The sequence below is a fragment of the Microchirus variegatus genome (assembly GCF_963457635.1).
Source record: "Microchirus variegatus genome assembly, chromosome: 7".
NCBI lineage: Eukaryota > Metazoa > Chordata > Actinopteri > Pleuronectiformes > Soleidae > Microchirus > Microchirus variegatus.
In genome coordinates, this window is record NC_139808.1 from 20680426 (window position 1) to 20699729 (window position 19304).

The window sequence follows — 19304 nt, forward strand, 5'->3', positions numbered from 1 at the left end:
TATTTTGTCGTTAGTTTTCCGAAGTTACCTTGTGAATCTGGTGTCTCACAGTATTAACTGGGGGAAATGGTGCAGTTGTTTCTACATAATCTCTCACCCTTTCGTCATAAACCTCAAGGAACTTTATTTCTTTGCTGTTTGATCACCACCAGCTGCTCGTTGGTCATAAACCTGCAAACCTTGTTCTGATAGTGTTTCTTATCATCTCTCTTTGTTCCTCCTCCTCTCTCCCTCTCTCTTCTCCTCCATCAGGCCATGATTAGGTGAACATGGAACTCTACCCTTTCTTGAACTGACCAAGATCCTCACTGACCAATATAACTGGATAAATTGCCATTAATGTGTGATCAAAGTGTGGAGATGCCTGTGGGTGACAGCGGACCAGATTGGGAGGAGCCTTCTCTATCATCACGTGACGGAGGAGCGGCGGAGAGGATGATGTCCAGGCAGCAGCAGCAGGGAGGAGGGGCACAGTCCCAGGGCCTCAGGGCAGAGGAGGGTGGAGCTTCAGGAGGAGAAGTTGGGCAGGAGGATGAGGAGATGACCAGTGGCTCACATGACCTCTCCTCAGCCAATCACAGCCCTGGCAGCGCCACTGGATCTACCTCCGTTTCAACCAAGAGGTATTTGATTTTTCACATTACATCTCAAATAAACACCCTGGTGGCTCTGTGAGTGTGAATGTCAACTCACAAGAACATTATTGACTGCAATATGCAAGTTTTGTAGTTTCTGTCTGTTATAACATTAGACACACAAAATGAAATAGCTAAAATCTTGTAACTTGCATAAAACATGTCCAATAAAATGGCGAAAGTCTATAAACAATGCAATAATTCAGCTTGTACATTAAACGCACCAAAGAAGCAGATACAAATAAAAGTCAAAGATCTTGTGATGATACTTAAGACAACTTTGACTGTACATGCCTATGGTGAGATGAAGCATCCAGACAATTTAGAAACTATTAATTTAGAAACTATTAATTAAATCAGTTACTTTGGGCTGCAACTAATCAATACTTTCATTATCTTTCTGGTGATTCTTTCTTTCAATGATTGAGTTGTATGGCTCGTAAAGTGTGACAAAATGTTGATCAGTGTGTCCCACACCTCAAAATGATGATGTTCTTGTTATTATCTAGTTTTAATGATTTTGGAGCAAATAAACAGGGAAATATTCCCATTTAAGAAGCTGATCATAGAGCTTGTTTTAATTTTCAAAAAAACTTCAAAGATGGATCGTGGCAGCCCTAATTGTAGGTTTTTAATTTTAATTTTTAATTTGCCGTTGGTTGCGTTTCCAAATAACAATTAATTCCAGATCTTAAAAAGTTAACAATTTTCTTCCCCCACTGTTTTTCATAAAAATAATTTTCTTAGCAACAGCTGTTGAACACAAGAGTCCCTTTTATAGCTGTTACTGTGCAGTGATTGCATAATACAGACTGAAACACCAGTCATAAAGCAGGGAGACTGAAAGAACGCTATGAGTCACACGTATTCATAAATTGATACTCAAACCAGACCATTGTGTGCAAAAACCAGCATGTGAGCAACATTCTGGACTAAAAAAAACATGTTTCTCCAAAATATACATTACACCAAACACTGGGTCAGGACTCACATTTGGGTCACAGGAGATTTGTTTGGGTCCCCAAACAAATTTTCCAATCCTTTTATTTAAGAATTAGGTGTATATGTATTAAATACCATGCATATAATAAAATTGATTCATTTACTGTTGGAAATTAATCATTTACCATTTAAAAGCATCAACAACAACACATGCATACACTGGTGTCTACAGAAGTGTGTTTGGTTTTTTGAATTTATTCAATAATTTTTTTCTGAAAAAATAGAGTGGAAAAATAATCCCATCAATTCAGAAAAACAGAGCCTAAATGAAAAAATAATCTGGGGAAATAGTATCTTCATAGTTAAGAGAAACCAAGCCAAAATAAATCTTCAGGAAAAATTATCTCATTAACTCATCTAAACACTGTAGTGAATGATCTGTGTGTTTGTGACCTCATTATTATTATATATATATATATATATATATATATATATATATATATATATATATATATATATATATATATATATATATATATATATATATATATATATATTATAAGTCCTTTGTGCTATTATAACTCTGTGTGTGCAGCAGTGAGCATACAGAGGGCGACGGAGGGCAGAACCACAGACAAGTGATGGTCACTGTGGCTGAGATGAAGAAGAGGCTTCCATCGGACAAACGCAGCCGCAGTAAAGCCAGCACTGTGGAGGCCTTACACTACGCACTCAACTGTGTCAAACAAGTGCAAGGTAAACCAGTGTTTGTGTGTAAAATCTGCTTTTTCTATAAGAGGCAGTCAGTCAGTAATGAAATTCACTAACAAATGAAAGAAAATGAGGTTCAGATGGGAAATCTTTTACTTTGAAGGTTAAGTGTTGGCTTAAATCAAGTCAGAGCGAACATATTTGTTGTAATTGTTTTATGGTGTTTGTGTGCTGTGATTAACTTCATTGTGTTTACACGGTTTTACAGTTTTTTTTTGTTTTTTTATTTCACTTTGTATTTTACATATAAAAGCCCAACTAGAGACTGGAGTTAGTTATAATTAGCATCATATTAGCACATATTGCTGCACAAAGATCTGTCTTAAAGTAATATATGAACTATGTTAAATTGCATTTTTCCTTGTGCCAAATTTGTGTGAATTTGGATTTAAAACCTGAAAGATAAATTGTTATCTGACTGGTTTGTGTCTGAAATTTAGACTTAGACATGTGTCATGATTATCGCGTAATCAATTTTATTTTTAAAAGTCGACTAGCGTGAGCAACTATAACGTTGATGTAAAATGCAATTCCCCTGCTTTTCATAGTTGTATTCAGCATCAGATCAGATGAGAAATTTTGATGAGTCGTAACTTTGAGAGAATATATTTGTGATCATGAGGCGTCTACGTAATCTATTGTCTATGGAGAAGACAAACAATTTAAATTAAAACGTAAAAAAAAAAGAAATAACTTTATTTAACATACTTAATATCATTTGAGGCGGTTAATATATCAAGATATGGCATATTTATAGACTAATTAGATAGTGGTTTTGTATGGGATGCCCATCCCTTGAAAATTAGTAGTAAAATGAAATCTGCTTTGCTTGGGTTGGCTACTTTCGGTGGCTTTTTGGCTGCTGTTGGAAGTGACATAATTTTATATCCATCTGCTATTACAAAACCCAATTTTGGTTGCATGACATCTCTTTTAATGTGGTTTTAAAAAGTGAATAATCATTTAGCGTGTGTACAGTATGTATGAGTGTTAATATGTAATTAATGACAGCAGTAAGGGGCTGAAAGAGCTTGAAAACTGCCATAGAAAAGGCATTTGAGTCCTAAAATAAGGGATTTGTAAGGTAGGTGTCAAAATCGCCATTATCAAAGTTTTCTGTTTTACTTGGATATTAAATTAGAGTGTTTTCTGCTTTATAGCAGCATGTGTGTCTTTGTGTCTCTGCAGCCAACACTGAATATTACAAACTGCTGATGAGAAATGGCCAGGACGAGCGGAGAGACGCCACTGTTTGTTCCCTGGAAGAGTTGGAGAGGGTCTCCTCTGAACACACCCTTAAAAACACGGTACACACACACACACACACACACACACACACACACACACACACACACACACACACACACACACACACACACACACACACACACACACACACACACACACACACACACACACACACAGCACACATGAAGTAATGTTACGTCATGTTCTTTCCCTGATTTTGACATATATTTATCATAGAAAACACACATTAGAATCAACAATAATACCACAATAGTATAGGATTTTTTTTGAGCTCAGTTTTATTTGTTTCGAGGCTCCATCACACACATGCCTGGGGTGTAAAAATAAACCAATATGAATCAGTAAAAGATACAAACATATCTGTGTGGATCACTGTATGAGCTAGGATTCTTGTTAAAGATAGACAGATATGGGTTTGTCTGTGGAAATACCGATACCAATTCTTTAAAATCATGGCAGTTGATGGCTGATAACTGATGCTGATTTTCTTATGAAATATATAAAAAAGCTGCTTAACATAAGCAACCATGTATAATCAATCATATAAATATGTATGTATAAACCAAATTTTGAATACATGAATCAGGTCATCAAATGAAAATATAATAATATAGTCAAGTTATAGTTAAGTTCGTCAAGTTTCTTATAAATAAATAATAATTATCCAGTGGGGATTATTTAAAAAAAAAAAAAAAAAAAAAATATCCACAGATATATTGGTCTCTGGTACTCATGATTACAGAATTTCAAACTTGACAACTACCCCCAGGAAAAAAAATATATATATATATATATATATAGAGAGAGAGAGAGTGAGAGAGAGAGAGAGAGAGAGAGAGAGAGAGAGAGAGAGAGAGAGAGAGGGAGAGGGAGAGAGGGATAGATACAGATACAAAAAAAAAAGAAAATTGGAACAAAATCAGAGAATAAAAACATTATGTGGTTAGGGTTAGGCAAACTGCAAGGAAGGGGGCAAAACTGGGTGGAACTCAAATTGTTCAAAATAGGGATGATGCAATAACACTTTTTCATGTCCAATACCGATATCACAAACTCAAGTATCTGTCCATATCCCCAACCCTAACTATTAGACATAATTCAACTGTTTAACAAATATTCTTGTCCTGTAACGAAGAAATAAACATCCTACAACATGACTCGGCTAAAATGTGATATATAGGATTTTTGGATTGCAATAGATTTTACATTTTCATCTATCTAATATCCCTTCCAGTGATTTTGAGTATCGTATTGTATACAATCGAGCATCTCGTCTAAATCACTTGTAATTCCACCAACTTAAAGTTGCGCTCCTGTCATGTATCTAGATACATATGGAATCGTCCTCTAAGGCAGAGAAGCACCCCTAACACACACATACACATACATTTATTTTTGCCTCACACCTGGGCGTGTGTGTGTGAGTGTTAGGGGTGGGAAAAATAATCGATTCTTCGGTGCATCGTGATTCTCTCTAGAACGATTCCGAATCGATGCGGATAAGTTAATAATCGGAATTTTAAAAAATTAAATTACTTCGCCTGCTGCAACATTCTGTTCGCTTCGCTCGCTGCAGAGCCAGGGTTTCCCCCAGTGTATTATAAGCCTAGCGGGCCGCCAGGCTTTACTTGGCCCCCGCCAGGCTTTGCGTTGCTTGTTTATTTATTTAAAATAGATTTTTTTATACACCTCTGCTTTTTCTATACCGGGGAACGAGCGATGTTCCCCCATGTAATCCGCGCAGCGCACGCTTGTCCAGGTGCCGATTGAAACCCAAGTCACACTATAAAGTGCGTCATTATTACGGTTAAATCGTTCTTGTCAATAAAGATATTATATTTAGGGATGCAGCGATAATTCGGCGGTCGAAACACAGCTACAACATGGTGGAACAGCACCTGTTAAACGCTGGAACGTCTCTGCGCAAAAGCGAAACTTGGCTGCGTGCGGCACAGATTATGAACTCCCCGCGACATTGACTTCACACCAGAGAACATTCTCTCTCTTTGAGCAGTTAACTAAAGACATCAGCTCATCTGATGCATCTGTTATTCCCGTAATTGCAGCGTTAAAGCGTCTTCTTTCACAAAGATTAAGACCACGGAGTGAAAACGATGAAAAGTGCGCTCTGCTCTTCAGAGTCTGTCACCACGTTTCACTCAGATCACCTGCATTTCATCGCGACTGTACTACATCCTCGTCATAAAGATCATTACTTTTATGTGGGGATAAAACACGTAGAGAAATGATCCAGTCTGCTTTAGATATGAAATGAGCGCTTGGAGACTCAGAGGAGCGACGAACGGCGCAGGAAAGGGAGAAGAGAACAGCCCAGGGGCGGTGCGCAGAAATAAAAGGGCCGTTTGTCTGCACCAGATGAGGCAGATGAGGGGGCACTACCACTTTTATATTTATTTAGCTTTATCTTACTTTTAAATGAGTAGCAAAGTATTAAAGTAAAATATTGTTGCATCGAGATTCATTGATAATCGGTTTAGAATCGAATCGTTGACCTCTGAATCGTAATCGAATCGAATCGTGAGGTGCCAAGAGATTCCCACCCCTAGTGAGTATGTGTGTTCACTGCTTTTGTGTGTCTGTGACTCGTCTTGATTGTGTGCGTGTTTTTCTCTCTACGTGTGCATGCGTCCGTCTCTCTGTGTCTGCGTGTAGGATTCCTTCGCGGTGGTCTTCTCGCTGTCGAGCGGCCGCGTGTTGTACGCGTCAGAGCAGGCTCCCAGCATCCTCTGCTGCAAGAGGAGGTTCCTGGAGTCGGCCAAGTTTGTGGAGCTGCTCTTCCACCAAGATGTTAATGTCTTCTACGCACACACAGCTCAGCCGCACCTCCCACCCTGGAGCAACTCGCACACAGGTGTGTTTGAATCTTATTTAACACATTTCATCAGTATGGCGTTTGGTTAAAACTGTAGTGCATCATTTTTAAATACAAACAAATGTCTGTTGGGTTCAAAACACTGTCAAATGAGTTCACACACAAAGTTATCACTCACTGTCTTCTACTTCTATCACAGTTCTGATTAGGATCCGATCAAGATTTGTATAAAATTAAACTCAGTCAGTGACAATATAACACTAAAAGTTAAATATAAATAGTTGTGTATAAATATCACATTAGAACATGCTACAGTGTCTGTATTTCCCAAATAATAGTGAATATAAAGAAAGAAGTTGACCTGTGAACAATCCACATCACCAAGCCTGGGTTTAAGTTTCAATGTCAGGTGATTTACAAACTGCAGGAAGTTCATGCATTGCAGGAACAGTGTGATCCTGAAGCCATGCAGCAGTTTTGCCACTGGAAATAACTCATTTGCTGCTGCTTCCACATCTGCTATGGAGATTTCACCCATAATTATTTCTCCAATAGTGCCTCCAGGAATAACATGGATATTAATCTTGGTTAGATCTTGTGACGCCCAGCGACATTCCAGCACTATGCACATAATTTGTTTTTATTTTATATTGAGACAGATGGGGGCAACAGCAACATTATGCCAGTAAAACAAAATGACTGCGAACAAACAAAAAAGTCCACATGAAAAACTTTCCGAAGTTAATTTTACTGTTCAAAAAAGCAGTTTGACAGGATAAAGGCTTCTTGTCTCTTCCCGTTCATGTGCTGCTGGTGTATGTGCACAGATGCTCTCTCAGTTGGGTCTGATAGTATTGCTTGATAAAACCCAATGTCAGCTTATGTTCATAAAGACTAAACCGAAGCAGAAAAATAACATAAACAACCAAAAAAAAAATACATGTTAGTGCTGCAGCTGGAAGCTTTATCAGACCCATTTTAGTTTTTGTCTCTTAGTGTTTGCAACTGATTTTATTGTTTTGGTTTGTTTTTGTGCCTTTTTGTGTATTTGAACTGATAAATAAGCCTTTATTTTTATTTTCTCTGTGGTTTGTCTGTACAGCGGGGGTTCTGTTTGACTGTGCACAGGTCAAGTCGTTCTTCTGCCGAATAAGGTCAGTATCTCACATTCATTCAGGGACTTACCGAAGATAGGCTATTTGGAATTCAGCAGTTCTACAATAATAGTCTCTCTTGGAAATGCTCTGCAGTTATCAGTTAGTTATGGATAATAATCCCTCAGGAATGATGTAGTACCTAAGACTCTTTTCTGATTCCTTCAATCTGTTTATTTGACGTATTTATGTACTATATGCAGAATTTCCCCAAAGGGATCTGCCTGCCTGTCTGTCTTTACTAAACCATGGAACTTTTGTGAAGATCTACTAATTATATAATTTTGGCGTAAACAGATTTTTTTTTTGATGAGACGTCCTAAAATAAAGAGCTTTTGTCCCCATTGTTTTGTTTTTCCTTTAATGTTAACGGTACAATGTATAAAATGTATCCAATTCAAGGAATTTTTTTCAACTTTCTTCACAACAGAAAATAAAATGTAAGTGTATTATTTTAGGGGTGGGAAGGACCGCGAAGGTGAGATGCGTTATAATCCTTTCCGGGTCACACCGTACCTGCTGAAGGTGCAAGGAACAGGAAAGAACGGGGAGGAGGAGGAGCCGTGTTCCCTCGCATTGGCAGAACGCATCATATCTGGATATGAAGGTAAAGTTATATCGTCAGCCAAAAACTGTACAGGTGTAAACAGGGTAGAATAGTTGACAGTGTATTATTTCCTTTTGTTTGTATTTGTGCACACGGCTGTGCTGCCCTAACCCTAACCCTTTCCAGATTAGTTTTTTTTATTCTGTATTTTAGAAACAGAAACAGACACTTTCTTTTTGCAACCAGTGGATTCACTTTTCAAACTGGAAGGCTTCGTTGATTTTGATTTTTTTATAGTCTGTGTGCTAATTACAACAACACTTTGTCTGTAATCTGTTATACACATGATAATCTGGTGCAAAACTATTTCCAGACTTTTTCCTGATGTGCCGCGGCTTTGCTGCAGACAAGATAAAATGTAATGCCTGTAGTCCATGATAACACCATGCCATGTTATGACAGCTGACAAAAATGTTTGTTTGTTTGTTCTTTTGACAACATCATGTTGAATCTCTGGCAAAAACATGTTGCATCTGCTTACTTGATGACGTGTCATGTTCTTGAAGGGTGTTACATTCGCTGGGTCTAGATTTTCAGCACTACTCAGTATCAAGAGACGAGAGAAAGGGTTCAAAAATAAGAAATAGGATAATCCTGATGTTTATATCATTATTATTCATCCATGCAGCGCCTCGAATCCCCATGGACAAGCGTATCTTCACCACCACACACTCTCCCGGCTGTGTGTTTCTGGAAGTGGATGACAGGTGGGTACACAAACACACACGCACACAAACATGTGCAGTTTATGTTGAGCTGTAAAATGACAGTGTGTTGATGAAGGTGATGTAACGGCTCTTATCCACAGGGCTGTGCCGTTGCTTGGATACCTTCCCCAGGATCTGATTGGCACATCTTTGCTGACCTGTGTTCATCCAGAGGACCGGCCCCTCATGCTGTCAATGCACCGCAAAGGTTTGTGTTCATAGGAGGGAGTCACTGTTCTAACATAGCACACTACACAAGCCCTATAGTGGCATAGTGACCAGAGTTGGGCTGATATTCGTAAATATTAAGTAATGCATGAAACTTGTTGAATCGATGGTTCTAAAACTGGTACAAGCTTCCTCAGGTGGTACTTGGAGGAAAATCAGAAATACTGTTCTACTGTATACATTATGTATATATATAGCTCAGGTGGTACTTGTTTGGTGTCTTAGATAGAATAGAACAGTTGTGTAAGATTTAAATTCGAATCATTTTGGTATTGGACAAAACAGAACATCATCATTTCAGGTTTTGGAAAGCATCAATCAATATTTTATTTTATTTTCTGACGTTTTTTGGACCAAACATCTTCATGTTTAATCGAGAAAGTAACAGATTAATTGATTATGACAATAATGGAAAGTTGCACCCCTAGAATATTGTAATGGGTTATTAATAGAGTCTGGTAGGTTTTTTTCAATCTGCTTCATTCCTCTTGTTTTTCACTTTGACCACTTGTTGCCCTGTGTAGTGTTGAAGTACGCTGGCCAGCCTCCGTTCGAACACTCTCCGATGCGTCTGTGCTGTCAGAACGGAGACTACGTCACGCTGGACACCAGCTGGTCCAGCTTCATCAACCCATGGAGCCGCAAGGTGGCCTTCATCATCGGACGGCACAAAGTCAGGACGTAAGAAGCAAAAGCACACGCAAGAAATACAACATTATCTTTTATGTATAAGTGTCAGTGCCTTCAGTATCCTTCAATTCAGTTCTATTTTATTTGTATAGCGCTGAATCTCAACGCACAGGCTCTGTACATAGACTACATTATAGAGAGCAGAGAAACCCAACAATTCACACAATGAGCAAACCCTTTGAAAAGCTGTCATTTAAAGGGCTAAATGCTTTAAACATCTATTTTAAAAATAGTTTTATATAAAATATTTAATAGCAGCATTTAGGGAGTGTTCATTTTTTGCATTAAAGGTAAATACAATTTTTTGTTGTTTTTCAAAGGTTGCATAAGGGTTAATAAAAACTTACTCGCAGTAGTGAAAATGGCTGTGCTTCTGTCTTTGTGTTTAGGAGTCCACTGAACGAGGATGTGTTTGCTGCTCGACCTAAGGAGGATTTTCCAGTCACTCATGAAGAAATAAAAGACCTGCAAGCAAAGATTTACAAGCTTTTCCTGCAGGTGACTATTTATAAGCTGAAAATCAAACATCTAATAATAGCAGAAACACGTGGTGTGTTTGTGAACATCAGAGTTCACTCACCTTGTCGTCTCTGCTCCTCAGCCGGTTCACAACAATGGCTCCAGTGGTTATGGCAGCTATGGAAGTAACGGATCTCACGAGCATTACATCAGCGTCGCGTCTTCCAGTGACAGCAACGGAAACCTGTGGGAGGACGCGCACCGTGAACCGGTGAGGCATCGCACTGACATCTGACGTATCACGCACTTTCTCATGTCGTTGTCTTGATGAATCTGTGCGTCTCTGCTTTCAGATGACTTTGCAGCAGATCTGTGCTGATGTGAACAGAGTGAAGAGCTGGGGCCAACAGCCTTATCTCGATTCCAGCCACAAAATTACTCTTCTTGGAAAACCTGCCACAGGTAGTTCAGTCCCACACACACATGTCATTACACTGAGACTACCTTTTAGGATTTTGAAAAAGTGATTAAAAAATGTGATATTGTTCATAAATTCCACCGATCGTTCTTTTAACATATGCTATTTCCTGTATTATTCTTGAATTTTCACGACTACTGTAGAGTTGAAATGTGTGGTCGTATTAAATAAAAAATATATTCTTCTACTTACTCTGGGGTGGGGTGATGTTGGCAAAACATATCTTGTTGTTTTCTTTATTTAATATATCCTCTAAAAATATTAATTTAGTCGTCTGAGTTATAAATCAATCATTGTTGCTTAACTATTAAATCAGTGGCTACAATATTGAAGGAAACAACACATATTTATTGTCTTTAAACTTAAAATTGAAGTATTCAAAGACAAAAGAAGTTTGAAGTCTATGCATGTTCTGCACAACATTGCACGCAGACTTAATCTTATTATAAAACAAATTAAATTATTAACTTCAAGTTCTGTCCAAGATTGTACAAAAATCAAGGAAAATGTGTGTGCTCCAGATTAGCGTATATACTGTAACAAAAAAAATATAGAAAGAGTTTTTCACAAATGTAATTAAATATCAACAAAATCATTTACATACTCGATATTGTCAATTTGCACATCGTTAGAAGACAAATAACGATACTATCACAAATGATAGTATCGTTATTTGTCTTTTTAAATTGACGCCAGAGCGTCTGCCGTCAATTTTGAGTGTTAATATTCATATTTTAAATGATGCTCCAGGTCAGGTCAGAGGCAACAATTTGCAGCTTGATGTCTTATTGGAAACTGAAAATATCTCGAGCTGAATCAAATCAAATGTTGTCCTCCTGTATACACAACATCTATAATTATTATTATTATTCGCTAAGATGGTGCTTAATTCCCCCAGCACGTCTGCCTCCTGCAGCCTCAAACCCTGGGGTCAGAGACAATGAAGAAAGCAGGAAGCAAACTCACATTCCCTCCTATCAGCAAATCAACTGTGTGGACAACATCATCAGGTGAGTCATCATAGCCACGTTCTAGTTTTTTCAGCTTATTGCACGACAAATCGCCTAAATGCTTTGTGTGTGTGGGTGCTGCAGATACTTGGAGAGCTGCACAGGTCCAGCCTTGAAGCGTAAGAATGAATCTCAGGCCAACTCTTCTTCCTCAGAGGAAGATAAGCCGGCTGAAGCCACTGCTCAGGCCAACTCAGACGGTAGAAACACACAAACTCACACAGCACATGGCTTAGTCCTCGGTTGTAATTTTACAAACAAGAAATTCACTTTTGATTCTCCTGTGTTTTAGTAGCAGTGCTGGAGAGCGAGATGTCGGTCAGTGCGTCAGCTGCTGCTGTGGTGGGAGCGCCGCTGACAGACATCGCAATGTCCACCAAGGCCATGAGCGTCGTCTCTGTCACCAGCCAGTGTTCGTACAGCAGCACCATTGTACACGTGCCGCAGCCTGAGTCAGGTACATAATCACGCCATTATATCAGTCAATATTCTCTCTGGTATGGGCAGAAACACATTTTAGTAAAGTCTTATTTCCCCCTCCATGTTTTATCCACAGAGGCGACAGCACCTGAGGACACACCGATGGACAGTGAACCGGCTGAAGCTGCTCCCGTCTCTGTCCGTCCAGCACCGAGCCCTGCCACAAAGGAGCGAATGTTTGTAGGTCTCACCAAGGAGGTGCTGTCAGCTCATACCCAAAAGGAGGAGCAAGAGTATGTGGATCGCTTCCGCCATCGCATCCTCCAGAGCCCATACAGCTCCTACCTGCAGCTGGACAACAGCTCAAAAGCTCACTCCCACCGCCCAGGTATGTATTTACATGTGGGCAAAACGAAGAGTCTGTCTGGTCTGGTAAAGTCTGGAAAAGCTACAGAAAACGAAAAAAGGTTATTTTTCCATCTCACCACAGGTGATTACCTTCGTCCATTGAGTGGCGGCGGTTGGAACCGCTCACGGAGAGGAAAGCACAGACATAAGCGTGCGAAACCGCAGTGTTCCTCTGACAGCTATGCCTCTCCTCCCTGCCCTCCTCGCCACGTCCCTGACTCCTCCTGGCCGTCCTCAGAATCCTCTCAGCCCCAGATGGGGGCGCCATTCAGCCAAACATCCCCACTGCAGACACCATTCTTTCCCATGATGGCGACTCAGCCTGGCCCAAATCAACCGCCCAGTCCACAACAGCTTCCCACAGCGACTCCTGTAGTGCTGCGGCCTCCTGACCAACCCCAGCCCAACTACAATTTCAACATCATGCAGTCCACTCAGTGCATGCCAGGCATGCAGCCAATCCAGATGGAACCTATTCAGAATTTGCAGAACTTTCACACCATGCAGCCCATGGCTCCAGCCCAGGGCATCAACCCTTATGTGGCTCCAGTCATGGCTTTCATCCTCCCTAACTACCCTGCATTCACTGCTGGTCACCCTTCCATGTACCCAGCAACCGGTACCACCATGTTGCCACAGACTCCCATCATGATGACAGGCTTTGCTCCTCCCAGTGTTCCCTTCACTCAGCCTCAGTTCCAAGCCCAGCCTGGCCCCCACACTCTGACCTCCTCGATCCCTCTGCTCTGCTCTCCCAGAGCCAGCTCCTCTGTCGAGGAGGAAGAGGTAGCAGCCGGGCCTGGGGCTCTGTTCTCCAGCTCGCGTTCCAGTTCTCCGCTGCAGCTCAACCTGCTGCAGGAAGAGCTGCCCAAGCTGAGTGAAGGGCAGAGCAGCACCGGGCACAACCTCGCTGAGAGCCTCCATGAAAATCATGTGAACGAAGTGAGTCAGCTGTTGTCTTCTCCCTAAACTTAACACCTTCCTTACAAGTCTTGAAGACATGCATCTTCATTTATACTCTTTTTTCATTTAAAAATAGATGTTCTTGATACTCCTGCTGTCCACTTTCTGAAACTAAACGTAAAACTGCAGAGAAGAGAATCCACTTACTTACGTTTACAGATTTTCTAAATCCAAACTCACTGATATTATTATTATTATTATTATTATTAATAATAACAATAATAATAACAATAATAATAATAATAATAATAATAATAATAATAATAATAATAATAATAATAATTATGAATGAATCCTCTGTCAGTAAACAGATTGTCATATGTAGCCAGCACAATGTACAAAATCCTGATTTAGTTCTGACACTTAATCCTTTTTCTTTATTAGGGTGACGCCCTCAGTGTGTCTGGGAACCACGATGCCCAATCTACATCAAGTGAGCTCCTCGACCTGCTGCAGGAAGACGCCCGGTCAGGAACTGGCTCTAATGCCTCAGGGTCTGGATCAGGGGAGTCCGGAGGCTCACTGGGATCTGGATCTGGATCTGGCTCCAATGGAACCTCTACCTCTCACACTGGTAAGAAGAAAAGACAAATATTGCACCGTCATTTGTCAACATCCACAGAGAAGTCATCACGATGCTGTCTTTTTTTTCAGTAATTAAAGATATTGTTAACTGTGCTCTCAGTTAATGTGGCATGATATTAGACACCTTTCTGTTCTGAGACACTGGTTCTAGTGAGAGATCTTGTCCCTGTTCAGGTATTGATATCCGTCCTTAGTGATCCTTAAGTCTTTGGATATTGCTTAGTACAACTGGTCACCTGTGGGATTAAAATGCAGGACAGACGTTGTGGTCACTTGTGGCAAAATCATTTGTATCATGTAAGTGACGAAGACACTGACCGACATGTTGACGGGTTACAGGCAGCAGCAACAGCAGCAAATACTTTGCAAGCAACGATTCATCAGACATGTCACGCAAAGCCCGCAAGAGCCAGGAGGGGGCAGCAGAGCACCAGCACAGCTTCGACACAAGGGTGGAGAACTCCCTGTGGACCATGATCCAGCACACACCTGAGCAGGTCATGATGACGTACCAGATCCACACCAGGTATAATCTGTGTTTCCTCACCATTTACACTCCCCCTACCTTTATGAACCAACTTAAAAACATTCATCCGTTTAATGTCGAATTTGTCAGATGTGGGGTTTTTATGACTTATGACTATGATTTTTGTTTTCACTTCCCCCAACGGCTTAATAATAACAAAGGATACATGAAGATAAATAAGCATCATCAGCATTGTTCTTATATATATGTATTTAATGTATAATAAATACATGTAATGCTCAATCAAGCAACTATACTTCATCAAGTAAGGTTTTTGTTTTTCATCAATTTTCTGAGGACAAAAAGGTATTAATGACAAATGGCTAAAATCGGTCAGATGAATCTTTATACCTCTCGTTTACAGCTGTGCGGAAACACCTGCTTTTCAGATCAGGTTTAAAATGTGTGCACAGAAAAGGAAAATGCTTTGAAAAGCCAACCACTACAGAGCAGTGCAGAGCTTCTTCTCATCCGTTAGTCACTACTGTGAATGAGCTCAGTTTAGTCTTTTTTAGTCTTAAATATATACAGCATTGTTACATCTTTTCTGTTTATTGTTTCTACAAATTTAAACACCTCCTCTTCGTCTCCAGGGACCAGAATGAGGTGTTGGCAGAGGACAGGGAGAAGCTCCGTGTGCTTCAGCCTCTGCAGCCTTGGTTCAATCAGGAGCAGAGAGAGGAGCTGGCTGAGGTTCATCCCTGGATCCAACAGCATGTTATCCCACAGGAGATCGACACACAGGTGTGGCTCTTTAAATCACGTACCTTCTTTTTGACCGTCAGTTTTAGGTGTGATCTATCAGTTGAGGTTCACTGTGGTCCATGCGATGGAAAAAAATGTCATCCGGCCTTTTGTGAATGAATCCAAGGACTTTGACATTTTGTAACCTCACAGACTGCAGAGATCAAAGCATGGATGTCAACAAACTTTTTGCACTTTAATAATAATAATAATAATAATGATAATAATAACAATAATAATAATAATAATAATAAAAGCACTGAGGTCATGTTGTTTGGGCCTAGCGACACCTCCAAGGTTCAAGTTTATCTTGGTTCTTTAAGTCAATACTTGACAACGATCTTAAACTTGATGTCAAGATGAACTCGGCATCACTTTTTAAAATTTTAATCCATGCTTTTATCACAACTCACTTAGACGACTGCAATGCCCTCTATGTTGGGCTGAGCCAGACGTCACTTGCTCGACTACAGTTGGTTTAAAATGCCACTTCTCAGCTTTTTGTACAACGAGAGCCGATTTCTCCGTTTCTGGATTGATTTTGTGTCTTCAAATGTCTTAGTGCCCGCAGTCTGACCTGCTTCAGTCGTTCGTTCTCTCACGCTGTCTCAGATCAGCAGATCAGTCACTGTTGTCGTCCATAAGACTTAAAGGAAGCTGAGAGGCAACCGCGCATTTTCAGTCTGAAGCTGGAATGAGTTTGCCTTTGCTCATCAGGCAGACCGACTCACTTCCTGTTTTTAAGTCACATTTTCTCTCTTTGGCTTTTAACTTAGTTTGAGTTGATGGCTTTATCTATTTTTATATTGTCTTACTCTCTTTTATTTTTACTTTGGCCACCTGTGTTGTCTTTAAAGTGCTTTATAAATAAAGTTGAACTGGATTGGATGATACACCCTGATCTGGCTTACATTTCAAAGTTACCCTTCGATCGTTGACTGTGTCGCATTCTTCTACTCCGTGTCATACTGTTTACGTAGCTGGGCTCACCATCACTATCACCATCTGGCCCACACACCCTGTGAAACACAAGCCAGATCAGGGTGTACCGTTCCAAACCACACCGTGGTTTGCTGAACTGCACTGAACCGCCTGGTAGAAACAAGGCTTTTTGGTACTCCAACGGAATGCTGGGATGATTCAGATCAGTTTTGGTTCCTCTTTTTCAATATTTTACAATGGAATTATTATTAACTAATGTACCAACGTGAACTACACTGTACAGTCCATCCATTTATCATCAACTACTTATCCAAGATAAGGTCGGATAAGGCCCTTTCCCTGACCTTCCTTACCAGTTGAACCACCTCAACTTGCTGAACAGCACATTCATTAAAAAAATAAGGCCATGCAAATTTTGTTAAACTCCTGGCGAGATCTTGCCAGTATTGGCATTTTTATTTGCACACACACATCTGTGATAGTGAATTTCAACTAATAGTGACCACCCAAATCAGGCACAGGAACAGTGGGCAGCACACATTTGTGCTCAGCGTCAGGAGTGCAACAACTCAACCTGTCCTGATATTCAAACAAGAAACCCTCTGGTTATAAGCCCTACCCCCTTCCCCTTGGCCACTGGCTGCACCAATGTGGGAGTAAACATGCAAAGATGTGACCCAGGCCTTAAACTGTTTGTTTTCTTTGTGCTCCTCAGGGTTGTGTGACCTGTGGCTCAGGGACAAGAGTTTCCCACTCGCCTCATCCACCTGCCCCAGATAGTTTGTCCCTGCTGGACAATCCTCAGCAGGACTTGATTGGATCTGTGGTGGACACTTGAGAGACCTGGAATCCATAGAAACCACCACCCAATTAACAGCAGAGAAGTCCTGCCAGAGACCTACCCAGAAAATCCCCACAATGACCAGTTCAGACAGGGTCCCAATGCTTTAGGTCAACAACATTTAACATGACCTGTTTTTGAGATGTTACCAGAGGCTGGACCACACACCCTGAAGAACAGAGGAGCAGGAGAGAGAGAGAGAGAGAGCGAGAGAGAGAGAGAGAGAGAGAGAGAGAGAGAGAGAGAGAGAGAGAGAGAGAGAGAGAGAGAGAGAGAGACTAATGTCGGTCTAATGTGACCGCCTTCATCGGACCATGAATATTTTACCTCTCTTCTATTTGTGTTGCTAGTTCCCGTGTTGGGGTTTAGTTCATATTCAGGACTGATTTGTTCCTTTGGCGCTGTGAGCCGATTGAATGGATTAATAACCACAAGCACTATGAAGTCGCCCAGTGTGTTGGATGGGTGTGACTGGGTGAGTATAAAGAGACAGTGCTGGCCCAGTCCGAGTATCAGAACAAACACACACACACACCAGACTCCTCTCCTGTGACATGGAGTGCAGGTTGTACAGTATACATGTACCATGTCGGCTCCTTCAGTGGCTTAGTCATTTTTTGTTGTTGTTTCCTGACTGGCACCAAGACAAAGATACATTTGCTGCTCTCTGTTTATAATGTGCACATCTGAATCGTGTATATTTTCATTGTTATTCCATATGTTGTTCCTTCTTGTCTTATTTTTTTTAAAATGTTGTTTTTGAGTCACAAACAGCAGGGAAGTGTGGTGTTCATTTTAAATGTAGTGCATTGACATACAAGCAGCACAAGTCTCCTGTAGGGCAGTCACTATTTCCCCAAAATCATGCTTTGTTTACTTCATAGGTTAAGGTTGAACATTGTTGTGGAGCTCCTGTGGAGCTAACAGCTACGCTAACTGGTGCAGATCTATGGTGTAGGACCATAAATATGTCCACTTAATGCTTTTCAGATGCTTCAATGTCGCGATTGTCCGCTCAGGATTGTTTATCTATCTTGTGTACAAAACTTAACATGAAGAAGTTAACCCTGGGATGACTCACAAGTGTTTAATGCACTTTCTAGGCTGTTTATTTTGATCTCAAACAGATTTTTAAGGTTCGAGTTTTTTCTCTCTATGTTTGAACAGATATCTGAATTTCAGAAAAAACAAAAAAACATGTGACAGGCCAAATGTCGTGTAGCGTGTCCTCTTCTCTTTTTTTCCTCTGTTGTTTTCCAGCTGCAGGACCTGTAGCTTACCTCTGATTGTAAACGTCTGATCTGATCCTGGTTTACTTTCTAAATGCAAGGACTGGGTAGCTTTCTGCTTTGACCATGTGTCTGTGTAAGAGAGAGACACTGTGGTTCGTACTGGATTCAGATTTTAGGTGAGATTGTGAGTGAACGTGTGAGTGAGTGACTGAGTGAGTGACTGCAAGCTGTTTGCTTTGACACAGTTGTCCAACAGTGCAGGGACAGAACGAGGTTTTCTACCATTTATAGATTTCAAATATATTACGCTACCTTGTATTTTATAGCAATTGTACACACAACAAACTTCACAAAGTGTATAAAAAGCCATTTGTCTGTGATTTCAGGGACTGTGTTTGTGACACAAAGGAATGAATAAATAAAAAATAAATAAAAACTATGATCTCACAGGTTTTTGGACATTATTATTATTTATTAGCAAAACCTATAACAAAAGACTGGAACGTTTCCTAAAAGTCTAATATTTGTGGCTGAGGTTTGTTTTTTTCAGCCTCAGTAGTTTCAAAATCCTGGCTCAAGCCATGATCACAACAAACTTATAGAAGTATTTTTCCTTAACTTACAGTTTAATAATGTTATTATTATAGGGTTAATTTTGGACAACATACTATCGTATGACATTTTGGTCAAATCTTGAACAACATACTACAGCATGACTTTTTGATCATGATCATTGAGTGACTTTTTGGTCAAAATTTGGAAGACATACTATAGTATGACGTTTTGGTCACAACATGCTATAGTATGACTTTTTTGTCAACTTTTGGACGCTATAGTGTGACTTTTTGGTCAAATTTTGG

The 19304-nt window shown here is 40.2% G+C and overlaps 1 protein-coding gene across 1 annotated transcript; it reads left to right on the top strand.

Moving 5' to 3' along the window:
- Positions 1–339: 339 nt before the first annotated feature.
- Positions 340–17515, top strand: per3 (period circadian clock 3; the record flags this gene model as incomplete). The annotated part of the gene is made up of 21 exons (XM_083892206.1): positions 340–623; positions 2173–2333; positions 3537–3655; positions 6291–6489; positions 7553–7604; positions 8063–8211; positions 8840–8918; positions 9020–9126; positions 9671–9827; positions 10226–10334; positions 10438–10566; positions 10649–10757; positions 11672–11783; positions 11868–11983; positions 12076–12240; positions 12340–12591; positions 12694–13553; positions 13959–14148; positions 14499–14685; positions 15279–15429; positions 17087–17515. 21 exons carry the CDS (start codon positions 340–342, stop codon positions 17207–17209), a joined length of 3810 nt encoding a protein of 1269 aa, XP_083748332.1. The 3' UTR covers positions 17210–17515.
- Positions 17516–19304: the final 1789 nt, after the last annotated feature.